Source organism: Sciurus vulgaris (assembly GCF_902686455.1).
Source record: "Sciurus vulgaris genome assembly, chromosome: 8".
In the NCBI taxonomy this organism is placed as follows: Eukaryota; Metazoa; Chordata; class Mammalia; order Rodentia; family Sciuridae; genus Sciurus; species Sciurus vulgaris.
The window spans coordinates 145,763,459-145,777,712 of NC_136468.1; the positions used below are offsets into that span (position 1 = coordinate 145,763,459).

General features: G+C 40.8%; 1 protein-coding gene across 1 annotated transcript; it reads left to right on the top strand.

Moving 5' to 3' along the window:
* The first annotated feature begins 3 nt into the window (after positions 1 to 3).
* On the top strand, positions 4 to 13,283 carry GPN3 (GPN-loop GTPase 3). The gene is made up of 8 exons (XM_079149623.1): positions 4 to 155; positions 4,364 to 4,472; positions 7,112 to 7,279; positions 10,287 to 10,411; positions 11,267 to 11,382; positions 11,533 to 11,629; positions 12,117 to 12,245; positions 12,821 to 13,283. The coding sequence occupies exons 1-8, from the start codon at positions 108 to 110 to the stop codon at positions 12,881 to 12,883; spliced, it is 855 nt and encodes a 284-aa protein (XP_079005749.1). The 5' UTR covers positions 4 to 107; the 3' UTR covers positions 12,884 to 13,283.
* The last annotated feature ends 971 nt before the right edge of the window (positions 13,284 to 14,254 follow it).

Sequence of the window (14,254 nt, forward strand, 5' to 3'; positions counted from 1 at the left end):
AGCGTCGATTACTATTGGTTGGCGCTTCGGGTTCCCGGAACTCAGTGGGCGTGGCGCGAAGGCTGAAGGGAGTGTGGCGGGCGGCACCGGGAAACCCGGGAGTCGGCATGCCTCGGTATGCGCAGCTGGTCATGGGCCCCGCAGGCAGCGGGAAGGTGAGGAGGGAGAAGTGGCTCGTGGGAGGCAAAGGGATGCGGGAGGTGATGGAGCGGTCGGTGGGTGTGCGTACTAGGGACCCTGAGACCCTGGGCAACTCGCTTCTCCGTTTCAGTGTCCCTTTTGGGTTTTTTTGGTTTGTTTGTTTTTGATGGGAAGTAATGTAGCTGTTCATATTTATTGGTTACTTAATGTCCCAATATACTGCACTAAACACCTCGTTTATTTTCACGAAAGCCCGTGAGATAGATCCTATCCTATAGCCCTCCCCTCACCCACCCCCTTTACAGGTAAAGGAGAACGAGACAGAAAGGTTAAGTTCTTTGGCCAAGATCGTACAGCTAGTAAGTCGCGGCCGGAATTTAAATCCAGTGCTGCCCAACTCCAGAATCCCGCCTTGTTCAGAGACAAGGAGGTGAAAACGGGGCCCTGTTCTTTACTGTTTCTGAGGTCGGGACATGGACTTCCGGCACTTTAGGTGATACTAGGTGGCGTGAGGGCGGCATATTAGGGAGCATCGAGTCATATATTGGGAAAGTTGCTCCCTTTTCAATTCTTTCAGTCCTTCACTTTGTAGGGAGGTGAGTTTGTGTTTGGTCCTAGTGTATCTTCAACTCTTCTTTAATCCCTCAGTCTTTTTTTTTTTTTTTTTGGGAGGGGAGTTGTTGGGGATTGAACCAGGTCCTTGTGCATGCGAGGCAAGCACTCCACCAACTGAGCTGTATCCCCACCCCCCTCAGTCTTTTTAAAAAATACTGTTTAGTTGTAGATGGGCACAATACCTTTATTTTATTTATTTTTTTATGTGATGCTCAGAGTCAAACCCAATGCCTTACACGTGCTAGGCAAGAGCTCTACCTCTGAGTTACAACCCCAACCCCTAATCCTTCTATCTTTAAACCAAGGGAGAGGGCAGATTTAGATTCAGAGCTTTTGTTTTTGTTGTTGTTGTTGTTGTTTAAGTTATAGATGGATGCAATGTCTTTTATTTTGTTAGGAAGTTCAGGAGAATTATAAACCACCACACATATTGAGCCAAATTGAAAGGGAAAAAGGGATTCTTTAATGAGCATGCCAGGCAAGCAGCAGATGGGAGCAGGCTAACTCCTCAAAGAACTCCCAGTACCTGAATTTTGGAAATACAGAGTTTATAAAGGCAAAAACCAGAAGAACAATTGAGGCACATATAGGTCAGAAAGACCCTGTAGAGATAGTTATTTTGATTACATGAGAGAATTGTTTTGATTGTACATTTCAGTCATTTTGATATACCTCAGGGCCATAGTCAGGGACAGTGGGAAGGTCCTACTGTACTGTCAATATAGATACAGCTTCAGGAGGCTGAAAGGAAAATATTATAAGCAAGCATACAGTGGAGTCAGGTCAGAACAAAATGGCATTACTTTGGTTCTTTTTCATTACAATTTATTTATGTGGCACTGAGGATGGAACCTAGTGCCTCATATGTGCTAGGCAAGTGCTCTACCAATCAGCCCCAGGCCCAGCTCCAGCCCAGATTCAGAGCTTTCAGTAGGCAACAGTATTTGGCTAGGATTTTAGGCATTGAGAAGTTTGTTTTTACATAATGGGCTGTGGGGGTGCATGATTGTAATCCCAATTACTTGGAAGGCCAAGACAGGAGGCCAGCCAAGGCAATTTGAAAACTCCTTGTCTCAAAATAAGAACCAGGCAAGATACCACATGCCTGTAATCTCAGCTACTGGGGAGAGAGGCAAGAGGATCACAGGTTCCAGACCAGCCTGTAACTTAGTGAGACTCTGTCTCAATAAATAAAAAGAGATGGGGGTGTAGCCCAGGGGTTGAGTGTTTGCCTAGCATGTGTGAAGCCCTGAGTTCAGTCCCCAATACCATAAAATAAAAAGGGGTGGAGCTGGGTGTGGTGGTGCATGCCTGTAATTCCAGCCACTCAGAAAGCTGAGGCAGGAGGATTACAAATTCAAAGCCAGTTTCAGCAACTTAGCAAGGCACTTAGGAGCTCAGCGAGATCCTGTCTCCAGTAAACTATTTTAAAATGGCTGGGATGTGGCTCAGTGGTTAAGCACCCTGGGTTCAATCCCTAGTACCAAAAATAAAAATAAAAAATAAAAAGGGGTGGAGATGTAACTCAGTGGTAGAGTACTTGCCTAGCATGCGCAAGTCCCTGGGGTCACATAAAAATAGATAAAATGTATTGTGTCCATCTACAACTAAAGAATGTTTTTAAAAAAGAAGGATATAGTGTGATTTGTGGGGAGGGTGTTCTAGGTAGAGAGAACAGTATGTGTAAAGGCACATGGGGGGAACATGATGGGGTTACTTCTATATTCTAGATTAATTCTGAGTTCACTGAATAAGTATCTTTCTATAGTTTTTTTCTCTTATTTAGTGGATAATAGTTTGTTCAAAATAACAACATATTATGTATGTTTATATATATGCTCACTTATGCTTATATATAGTTGAAATAACTGATAGAAAAGGGATAGGAAGGAGAAATTAGAAATGTTTTGTTATTATAATGTACTTGCACTACTTGTAAAACTATATACTTTGAAAGTGCACATGGATTACTTGTAAATATATATTAATATACGATAACTATTAATTACTAAACACAAGGAACTTATGCCATTTGCTTAAGAAGAAATAACGTTTGTTTGTTTGTTTGTTTGTTTTGCAGTGCTGGGGATTAGAACCCAGGGCCTTGTGCTTGCAAGTCAAGCACTCTACCAACTGAGCCATATCCCCAGCCCAATAACGTTTGTTTTTACATAATGTGTCATAAATTGTTGTATGTTACGTGTTATGTTTATTTAATAAAATAAATTAATGACTTCATGTTCTTTTTAAAAAATTTTTCATTTTAATTGCAGATGGACACAATACCATGATTTTATTTATTTATATGTGGTGCTGAGGATCAAACCCAGGGCCTCACGCATGCGATGCAAGCACTCTACCACTGAGCCACAACCCCAATCCTGACTTCATGTTCTTGAAGTCTTTCTACAAATTTTTGATGCCTTCTATCAGAAACACTCCTTGATCACGTTCTTAATGCCACTTAATATTTTGGGCCCTGGGGATTATGTGGTAAACAAAACACAAAAGATCCCTGCCCTTGTGGAACTTATATTCAAACATAATAAGTCAGTTGTTTAGAAATAATTTCCAAACGTTTATTACGGAATGGGTACTGTGCTAGTCCTTGGCCTTATGAAACAGTAAGATTGGGAGCCAGGTGTGTTGGTGCATGCCTGTAATCCCAGCAACTTGGGAGGCTGAAGCAAAAAGATTGCAAGATTTGAGAGAGACCCTCTCTCAAAATTAAAAATAAAGGGACTGGGGATGTCGCACAGTGGTAAAGGCATCCCTGGGTTCAATATTCAGTACCAAAAAAAGAAAAAGAGTAAGATACAACCCAATCTTTTTTTTTTTTTTTTTAAATAGTTTTTAGCTGTTTGTTGATGGACCTTTATTTATATGCGGTGCTGAAAATCAAACCCAGTGCCTCACACATGCTAGGCAAGTGCTTTACCACTGAGCCACAACCCCAGTCCCACAACACAATCTTTAAACAGAGAGGAGAGACAGATGAGTAACCAAGAGATTTTTAACATAGTATGGTGATGATTACTTGAGGGGTAAAGCATTCTCTAAACCAGAAGTTGCAAACCAAGAGCCTACCTCCATACCATTCGTTGAAGTTGACATTCCCTCATCTTGGAATGTTTTCAGTTGTCAGGCTCAATCCTGTGTGCTCAGATATCCCGACTCAGAGACATCATTCCTGACCCTTCCACCTGTAGCTTTGTTGCACTGTGCAAGTCCTAGAAGAGATAGTGTGTTAGGTGCCACACTGTGTAATCAGCAATCTTCCCTTCGGTTCCGCTTGTCACACATTAGATCAGTAAGGAGTCTGAGTGATCATGGAAAACATCTCAGAGATGAGAAAATTGAGGGGCAGAGTGAAATGCTTCCCCAGAGCTACCAGTGAGTCAAAGCCAGGTCTGGATCTGCAGCCCACACAGGTGTCCTGATTCTCAGGCCAGTGCCTTTCCTTTTGTTTCTAGCCAGATTCTTGGTTGATGAAAGCGTAGGTTTGACCTTACTGGACCCTGCCCCAAAGGGTGTGGAGAATCCTATGGGTGTGGAGCGTGGCACTACATTGCCTCTCACTTTGACCCCTCATACCTTGACACTGCAGAGCACCTACTGTGCCACCATGGTCCAACACTGTGAAGCCCTCAATCGGTCTGTCCAGGTGGTCAACCTAGATCCTGCAGCAGAACATTTCAACTACCCTGTGATGGCTGGTAAGTCCTAGTGGAACCTTTCCATCCTTCAGGAACAGTAAGGGTAGGGGAGGCAGTGAGTGCTGGCTGCTCAGGACAGAAACTGGTTTCGAGGTAAACAACATGAAGCTGAGTGTCATTTGGTGACATGCTCATGGTGATGTGTGTGACAGTATCCTTTCTTGGTATTTGGTTAAGACTTAAAAGTGAGTGGACTTCTCTCTCACTTTCCTTCTGTCTCCTCTTGGTTAAGGTAAATCTACAGTAAAGCTTATTAGGTTGAAGCCAACAGAAGGAACTCAAGCTGGCTTAAATAAAAAGATTAACCTTAAGGAAAAACTCCTCACTTTTACTGGAGGTACAAATATTTGGGTAAGCAGCATCTGGGTTCGTAAAGCCCAGGACTGGAGGAGTTCATGTTGAAATGGAGTGTTGTTAGAGAAAAGGACCCAACATTCAGCCTTGATGTTGTCTTTCAGAAGTCTGGTAGAAGGGTTGGTATCAGTAAGGCAGGAGGAAAATATAACTTTATAAAAACCAGGAGAGAAAGTTTCAAAAAAGAAATGGTGGGGGCTGGGGTTGGGGCTCAGTGGTAGAGCAGTTGCCTAGCATGTGTGAGGCTCTGGGTTCCATCCTCGGCACCACAGGAAAATAAATAAATTAATTAAATAAAGGTTAAAAAAAATGCTTTTAAAAAATAACAGTTAAAAAAAAAGGTACAGCTGAGAAGTTGTGTAAGATGAGGACACAGCAGTGGCTGTTAGAACACAAGAGATTGTGGGCCCTGCTGGGTGATCTCAGTGGAGCGGCAGGGATGAAAGCAGAATGGAGCGGTGCGAAGAGTGAGATGGAGGTGAGGTGGCTAGACCTGGAGGGGGACAACTGACTGCGAGGCTTTGCTGTGGGAAGGACTTGAGAAACAGTTTGATGACCAGAAGGGCTGTGAGGGTCTTCTTATTCAGCTCGGAGATGGTGGCCAGATGCTCCAGTAGAAAGAGGGAAACTGGCGATTCCAGAGAATGCAGAAATAACCACGAGTGAGAAGGGAGAGGAGATCGTGGGAAAGGGCAGCGTTTGCCTTTCTAGAAACGAGGTGTTTCTTCCACGGTAAGAGGAAGGAAGGCAGCAGATGGCGTCGCATGTTACTGGCAGTAGGAATAGGAAAATTTCCTTTTCATTCTGATTTCTGATAATGACGTGTTTGGTCATCAGTCGGGAGTGGCTGCAGGTAGAGTTGGAGGCAGTTTCAGGAGAGAAGGGATCCGGGACAGTCCTCTCCTTGAGAAACAGGCATTGTATCACTGTGGGACCATTTGGTCAAGCTCGCAAGCTGGCTTAAGTCAGAAGGTGTGTTGAAAGGACTCAGAGTCCTCTCACAGAACCCAAGGACAAAGACTTTACAACAGGTCAGAGCCGGAAACACAGCCAGGGCCAGCTTTCTGGCTGTCTGATGTTTTCTCCTTATGAACCAGCTATCTCTAGCAAAGTGCACGTGGCCAAAAAAGGTCCCCAACCTCACATCCGTTCTAAGTGTCCTACTGACTGACATGTCCTTGTTTATCCTTTTAGAAGACCAGTTTTATTCAGCATTGGGCAGGTTGTTTATTCCTCAGGTCACAGGGACGAAGGTGTTAACGTAAATGTGGTCGTGGATGAAGCACTGTTCTCTGAAACAAAATTATAGGTTTGAAGACATAAATAAAACTCAAGGCAGAAAATTCTAGATACTGATTTCTCAAACTTAAGAGAACCATACATATATCACAATTTTTAAGCCCTTCCTGTAGGTGATTTACTTCATGTAGTTCTCATCCTTCTGTCCAAGGATATGATTCCTATCCCTACTTCCCATCTTAGCAAAAGGAACGTGAGGCTCAGGGAGACCAGGTAGCTTCCCTAGGGTCATCATGTTGAGAGACTTGATGTTGGCTTTCTTTTGTTTTACTTTTTTTGAAGTAGGTAATAATAACATATTTACATGATTTAAAATGCAGAAGGTACAAAAGAATTGAAGTGTACAAGAAAATGTCTCCCTCCCAGCTCAATGTCCCAGCAAACAAACCCCCTCCCTGGAGGCAACCAATATTATCAGTTTCTGGTTTATCCTACCATAGACAGTCTGTGCATTTAAAATTCAGTATATGTACTCCCCCCGCCCCCCGTCTCTTTTTTTTTTTTCTTTTTAAGCTGTATTGGGAATTGAACCCTGAAATGCTTTACCACTGTAGCTATATCCCCAGCCCTTTTTATTTTTTATTTTGAGACAAGGTCTCCCTCAGTTGCAAAGGCTTTCCTCTATCTTGCCATTCTTCTGCCTCAGCCTCCTGAGTTGCTAGGGTTACAGGTGCACATCCCCAACTTGATGATATACTTACACAGAGTTCTGTGCCTTGCATTTTTTACTGAATAACATACCTAAGAGATTAGATTATATTAGTACTTAAGGAGCTTCCATTTTATGGCTGCATGATATTCCACAGTGCAGTGTCTAGCTATACAGTAATTTATTTGCTCAGTTTGCTGTTGATGGATACTGCTACAGTGTAAAACCATGTACATAAATAATTTCATATGTGTGATTTTAAAAATTAATTATTATTATGGAGGGTAATAATTTTTGAGTGGACACTTAGATTTAGGGGCTTGTCTGTCCTTTTCAGACATCCGGGAACTGATCGAAGTGGATGATGTGATGGAGGATGATTCTCTGAGGTTCGGTCCCAATGGAGGGTTGGTATTTTGCATGGAGTACTTTGCCAATAATTTTGACTGGCTAGAAAACTGTCTTGGCCATGTAGAGGATGACTACATTCTTTTTGATTGCCCAGGTAAGTCAGCAATTTGAATGTATTATTTTCTTGAGGCTGTGACAGTTGTCAACTCAGTGGGAGAAAGTACAGTGTTTTTAGCTACAGACGGTACTGCAAGCTCTTACTTGTCTCTGCTTCATCCACTGATTTTATCACGTGCTCGCTTCGTATGCAGGGAATTCTCCCTAATGGTTATTTAATACTCGTTTATGACAGGTGTCCCTGGAAGTAACACCGACTGTCCCATCTCAGAGAGCTTAGGGAAACTTCTGATCAAGTGGCCATTAAACTTGGCCATGGGGTGAAGGTGAAGTAGACAGTAGTCCAAGCGGAAGGCACACAGCAGGCCAAAGACCTTTAGGCAGGAAGGAACAAGGCAGGTTTGAGGCACCGAAAGACCAGAGTGGCTGAGCACAGTAAACAGAGCAAGGTGTCTTGAGGGGCAGGTGGTTACACACAGTTTCTTACACCTCATTTTGAATTTTAGAGTTGAGCCTTACTAGCTTTAACCATTTGTGGTCCTCATTTGTTTTTCCTTGCCTGTAATTGAACATACATGGACACACAAAAAGTGCATGTGTATTAATGTGGGGCTTGATTAATATTCCAAAGTCACATCCTCTTGTAGCACTTGCTTCTGGGGACTGAACCCAGGGCCTCACACATGTCAGACAAGGAGCTCACCACTGAGATAGCCCCAGCCCTAGCACTCACTTTTTGACTTTTGTGTTTGTTTGTTTTTGAAAAACAATTTATTATGTAAGTGAAATTAAATGTGATATAATTAGAAATGTATCTCTATGATATATGCACTATACACATATAAGAATGCATATGTTCCATTATCGTAAATAAGTAATGATCCAAACTTATTTTCTCTTCTTCCCAATTGTACATGTAGCCAATTGTCATCCATTTGTTCAGGGAAACATTAATATCTGATATACCAATTACTCTATCTGATTGGGAGAATGAGTAGTGAACAAAAATCACCTCTGTCCTCATAGATGATGAATTATAACAGAAAAGAGAAGTACCTCTCCCTTCCTAAACACAACAATTAATAATCCTAGAATTTGAAAAATAAAGTATAGTTGTCACAAACATATTCTCACTTCTTTTTTTTTTTTGAGAGGGGTACTAGGGATTGAACTCAGGGGCACTTGACCACTGAGCCACATCCCCAGCCCTATTTTATACTTTATGTAGAGATAGGATCTTACTGAGTTGCTTAGCACCTTGCTTTTGCTGAGGTTGACCTTGAATTTGCAATCCTTTTGCCTCAGCCTCTGGAGCTGCTGGGATTACAAGCATGCACTTCTGCACCCAGCTCATTTCTTTTTTAAATACAGACATTTCATTAGTTGTTTTTTTTTTTTTTTTTTTTTTAATGTAGGTACTACTTTTTATTTGTTCTTTTAAATTATACATGTATAGTAGAGTATATTTTGACATGTCATATATATATGGAGTATAACTTCCTGTTCTTGTGGTTGTACGCAATGTGGAATTACACTGGTTGTAGATGAACATAGGAAAATTATGTTCCATTCAGTATATTGTCTTTCCCATTCCCATCCCCCTTCCTCCCACTCCACCTTGTTCAATCTGGTGAACCTCCACTCCTCCCTCCCCACCACCTATCATGCATCAGCATCCCTATATCAGAGAGAACATTCAGCCTTTGTTTTTCGGGGATTGGCTTATTTCACTTAGCATGATATGGTCCAGTTCCATCTATTTACTTTCATATGCCATGATTTCATTCTTCTTTGTGGCTGTGTAATATTTCATTGAGTATATGTACCACATTTTCTGTATCTGTTCATCTGTTGAAGGGCACCTAGGTTGGTTCCATAGCTTAACTATTGTGAATTGAGCTGCTATGAAAATGGATGTGGCTGCATCACTATAGTATACTGATTTTAAGTGCTGAGGAGTGGAATAACTGGTTCAAATGATATTTCCATTCCAAGTTTTCTGAGGAATCTCCATACTGCTTTCCAGAGTGATTGCACCAATTTGCAGTCCCACCAGCAGTGTATGAGTGTGCCTTTTCCCCACATCCTCACCAACATTTATTGTCACTTGTATTCTTGATAACTGCCATTCTGACTGAGGTGAGATGGAATCTCAGTGTAGTTTTAATTCGCCTATCTCTAATTGCTAGAGATGTTGAACATTTTTCTCATGTATTTGTATAGACTGTGTATTTCTTCTGTGTAGAACTCATTTTTTTTTCCTTGCACCAGGCAGTACTGGGGCTTGAACTCAGAGGCACTCAGCCACTGAGCTACATTCCCATCCCTATTTTGTATTTTCTTTAGAGACGGGCTCACTGAGTTGCTTAGTGCCTCGTCATTGCTGAAGCTGGCTTTGAACTTGTGATCCTCATGTTTCAGCCTCTGGAGCTGCTGGGATTACAGGTGTATGCCACTGCACCCAGCTTAGCACTCATTTTTGATTGGCAAAAAACTGAAGCGTGCCTGGGTATGGTGGTACGTGCCTGTAATCCCAGCTACTCAGGAATATGTGACAGGAAAATTGCACATTTGAGACCAGCTTGTGCAATTTAGCAAGACCCTGTGTCAAAATAAAAATGGCTGGGGGCTGGGTTGTGGCTCAGTGGTAGCATGCCCACTTAGCACATATGAAGCCCTGGATTTGATCTCAGCACCACATAAAAATAAAATAAAGGTACTGTGTCCACCTACAACTAAAATATTGGAGAAAAAAAAAAGGCTGGGGGTGTAAATACCACCAGGTTCAGCCTCTATCTAATATCCACCAGACACAGACAAAGTGAGGAATTTTATTTTGTACATAAAACTGGATAGTCTGCTTGAAATTTCCATGGTTGAAATTCATCTTAGGTTTGTGACTACTTTGAAAGACTTTTAAGGCCTCTTGAAACTTCAAGGCTGAATCTCTTTTTTTCTTAAACCATCTTATGGGGAGAACGTATGTTCTCTATTGATGATTGATCTGTCCTGATGGCACTGTTCTCACAGTATCCTTCCCGTAGGTCAGATTGAGCTGTACACGCACCTGCCTGTGATGAAACGGCTGGCCCAGCAACTGGAGCAGTGGGAGTTCCGAGTGTGTGGAGTGTTTCTTGTTGATTCTCAGTTCATGGTGGAGTCATTCAAGGTCCGAGGAAAATCTGTTGTGAATTTTTCAATCATGGATAGAAGCAGATGGCTGTCCCCTCTGATTATTGTGTGATTCTGGACATTTCAGACTATTTCAGAGTTATTTAGTATCTCTTATTGCTAAATTATTATGCTAATATATTTAAGCTCAAAAATAGTAAATGATGATATCACAGATTTTGGGGAACTATTTGTCAAAGAAAATTGAGACAGGTGGGTATTTTACAAAATAATTAAGAGAAACTAACAGCAACTTGCTTTTAATAACCACGAGAGTCAGGTGGAGTGCACCATTCCTGGAGGTACTGCAATACCAGGCCGATGCACAGAGTGGATGGAGCAAGCTCCTATTTCATCTCCCTGCTCCAAAAATCCATTTTGTATATTGTCTGATAGAGGACATATCAAATATTAAACAGATTAAAAAAAAAAACTATACTAACTACACTTGATCTTAGTTAAAAGGCCAAGAAGCAATGAAATAACGTATTTTTAAAAATAATAAAATAGCTTTTTAAAAAAAATTTCTAAGGATCTTTTTGTCCAGTTTATGAACTAAATCAAAATTTATTTATCTTTAATAGCTCTTGAGTATTAGACAAGTAAGGAGGTTAATAATACTGTCTCTCAATTGAGACGTATGATCACTGTAGATTAAAGCTACATCTTCCCTTAGTATCCTCACCTGTGGGAGCTGAGGTTCAACCATCTGATTGAGTAGTCTTTCTCTTTAGTAGTAGTGCATCTTTTACTAAGACCAGTTTTCTTCCAGGGAGAAGTAGAAGCCTGTCTGTATTTGGAGGCTTTGTTGGGAGCAGTTGATTCATCTTCTCTTTTCTGTTTCCTCCTTCAGTTTATTTCTGGCATCTTGGCAGCCCTGAGTGCTATGATTTCTCTAGAAATTCCACAAGTTAACATCATGACAAAAATGGATCTGCTGAGTAAGAAAGCTAAAAAGGAAATTGAAAAGTAAGTTCATTGTTGTTCCGTTACCATCAGATTTCAGTTGAAGAGACGAACCTTCTGTTTTACAGAAGTGAGAGGTTCTGTCAGTCTGTAAACCTAGTTTGCTGATTGATTCTTCCTTTTATTCATCAGTCTTCTTCCTCACCTTTAAAGGTTTCTAGATCCAGACATGTACTCCTTCTTAAAAGATTTGACAAGTGACTTAAGAAGCAAAAAATTCAAGAAGTTGACTAAAGCCATTTGTGGACTGGTAAGCTTTGGAATTGTAGGGGTTTGGGTTTCTTCCACCTGTCCATGTGTTTCCCCATGTCCAGTCAGTGACCTTTCTGGGTCACTGACCAACCCTACTGCCTTCATAGAGAAGGGTGAAAGGAAGTATAGACTGACCTGTCAGCAGTTTAATTTAGAAATAGTTCTTGTCAGTGGTCAATAAATTAATAAAACATGTTTACTATTTCGCAGTTGAGAACTGATTGTGCCTTTGTGACATTTCAGTGGGTGTTGAATTCAGATAAATCCCATGAAACAGTGCAGTTAAGGAGTGAGCCAGTGGTCAGAGTCAGGAAAATCAGTAACAATTTGCAACTGTTGTCTCTGACTATCCCTCCTCCCTCTATGCCCAAAACAAATGTTTTTAACCAGAAGTACAAATAGTTATGAAAACTCAAATCTAAGTTGAAAATTATGGATCTTGCCCAACTTCAGAATGAACCTTTTTTGAAATCTCCAACTTGTAGATTGATGACTACAGCATGGTTCGATTTTTACCTTACGATCAGTCAGATGAAGAAAGCATGAACATTGTATTACAGCACATTGATTTTGCCATTCAGTACGGAGAAGACTTAGAATTTAAAGAACCCAAGGTAATTTCTGATCTTCTTGGTAAAAGTATTTGCCAGCACTCATTGACCTCTTACACAATCCAGGCAACTCCTCAATTTTTTTGTCTTAGTGGTAGCAGTTACCTGAGCTTTTCTGGATAATCTCCAAAATTGACACCTGTGCTCAGCAAGTGATATCAATTTTATTCTGCCTTTCATTGAGGTATTGTTATTGAATTAAGTCTTTGAACTCAGAGCATGGCAGTTTGTACAAAGAGATGAAATCCATTTGAACTAGGGCTGCTCTCACATATCAGCGAAGAGACTAATGATAGTCGTCAGGAGAGTACTATCTTAGCAAATTACCTGAGAATCATTGTGAATATAAATTTAAGTGAGAAATGCTTCTGATGAGATATAAGCACATCAGCTTACCATATATCTGGAAAAATTCTGTCAATTATGCCTTTTCTTAACCATTGATGAATACCTGTGAGCAACATCTGCAGCTGGTCCTGGTTATTAGTTCTGTATTGAGCATTACCTGAACAATATGTAAACACACATGTGTGAGGGGAAATAAATGTATTTTCTGTTTTGTGTTTGCTTTGTGTCAGGAACATGAAGATGAGTCTTCCTCTTTGTTTGATGAATATTTTCAAGAACACCAGAATGAATGAAGAGTTTACTAAAAAGTAACTGTATGTGAAGAGCTTGTGACTGAATCAACAGAGGATGCAAATCTTCAAAGGATGCAATAGTAGTCAGCTGCTCTTTTAATGGAAAAAAAAAAAAAATGAATACTTGGCCCTTTATCAGGAGCATGCCTCGTCAAGTCCTGAGTTCACGTGAAATCTTGCCAGGCACTTTTTTAGAGGTGCACACCTCTAATCCCAACAGCTCGGAAGGCTGACAGGAAGATCGAAAGTTCAAGGCCAGGCTTTTCAGGGCTGGGAGTGAAGCTTAAGTGGTACAGCACTTGGTAGCATGAGCCCACCCTGGGTGTAAGTCACATCACTGCAAAAAAACAGGGGATCTTTTATTCTAATAGCATCAATTGAATTTTTGTTGTTGTTTGGATATTGTTTGTGGTTGTTAGTGGGTATTACACCGGGCGCCCCTTGGCCACTGAGCTACATCTCCACCCCTTTTTATTTTCTTTTGAGACAGGGTTTCACTAAATTGCTGAGGCTGGCCTTGATGCCGGTCTCAAACTTGCAATCTTCCTGTACCAGCCTCTTGAGTTGTTGGAATCACAGGTGTGTGCCACCACAGCTAGTATCAGTTGAGATTTTAAGTGTCAAACTGAAAAGAGGTTTGGGGATGTAGCGCAGCAGTGGGGTATTTGCCTCGCACACACACAAAGCCCCTGGGTTCATACCCCAGCATGCAAAAAAAGAAATGAATGCACATAAATTTGTACATAATATAAATTCACACCTGGGCTATATATAGTTAAGGACATTCTAACTTTATTTTTTGCTTGGTTTTTTGTTGTTTGCTGGGGGTTTCTTTTGGGCCACAAATTCCCGTAACAAGATATACATATGTATATCCACAGGAAAAGTCCACAAGAGTATAGAGTCTAAAAAAAAAAACCATTGCTTATCTGTATGTTTTTATTTTCCTATATTAACTGTGTGCCATTTATAAAATTAAATAATTAAAAGTAGCTGTGTTTTTGAGGCATATACATAGATGTAGGAAAGAAACAGAAAGGTAGCACTAACCTTTCATTACACTCTTGTTTTCCAGGCAGAATTTGAAATTCAGAGCCAGGCAAACTTTTGAATGAGTGAATTTCCCCAAGTGTCAATGTAGGCAGTGATTGTTTTTAGAAATTGGTTTATAGTTTCTGAGCACTTCAAAGTTTATACATTCCTTAAGTAATAAATATACACTGAAGTGCAGATGACATAATTTATCTTTTTAACTTCTTGCCACATTAATTGTTTTCAGTATTTCTAAGATGCTTTGTGTTGGATGTGAGTGCTGGCCTTGGGAATGGCTTATCAGCCAATAGATACTTCTCTAGCACCTAATATAGGCCA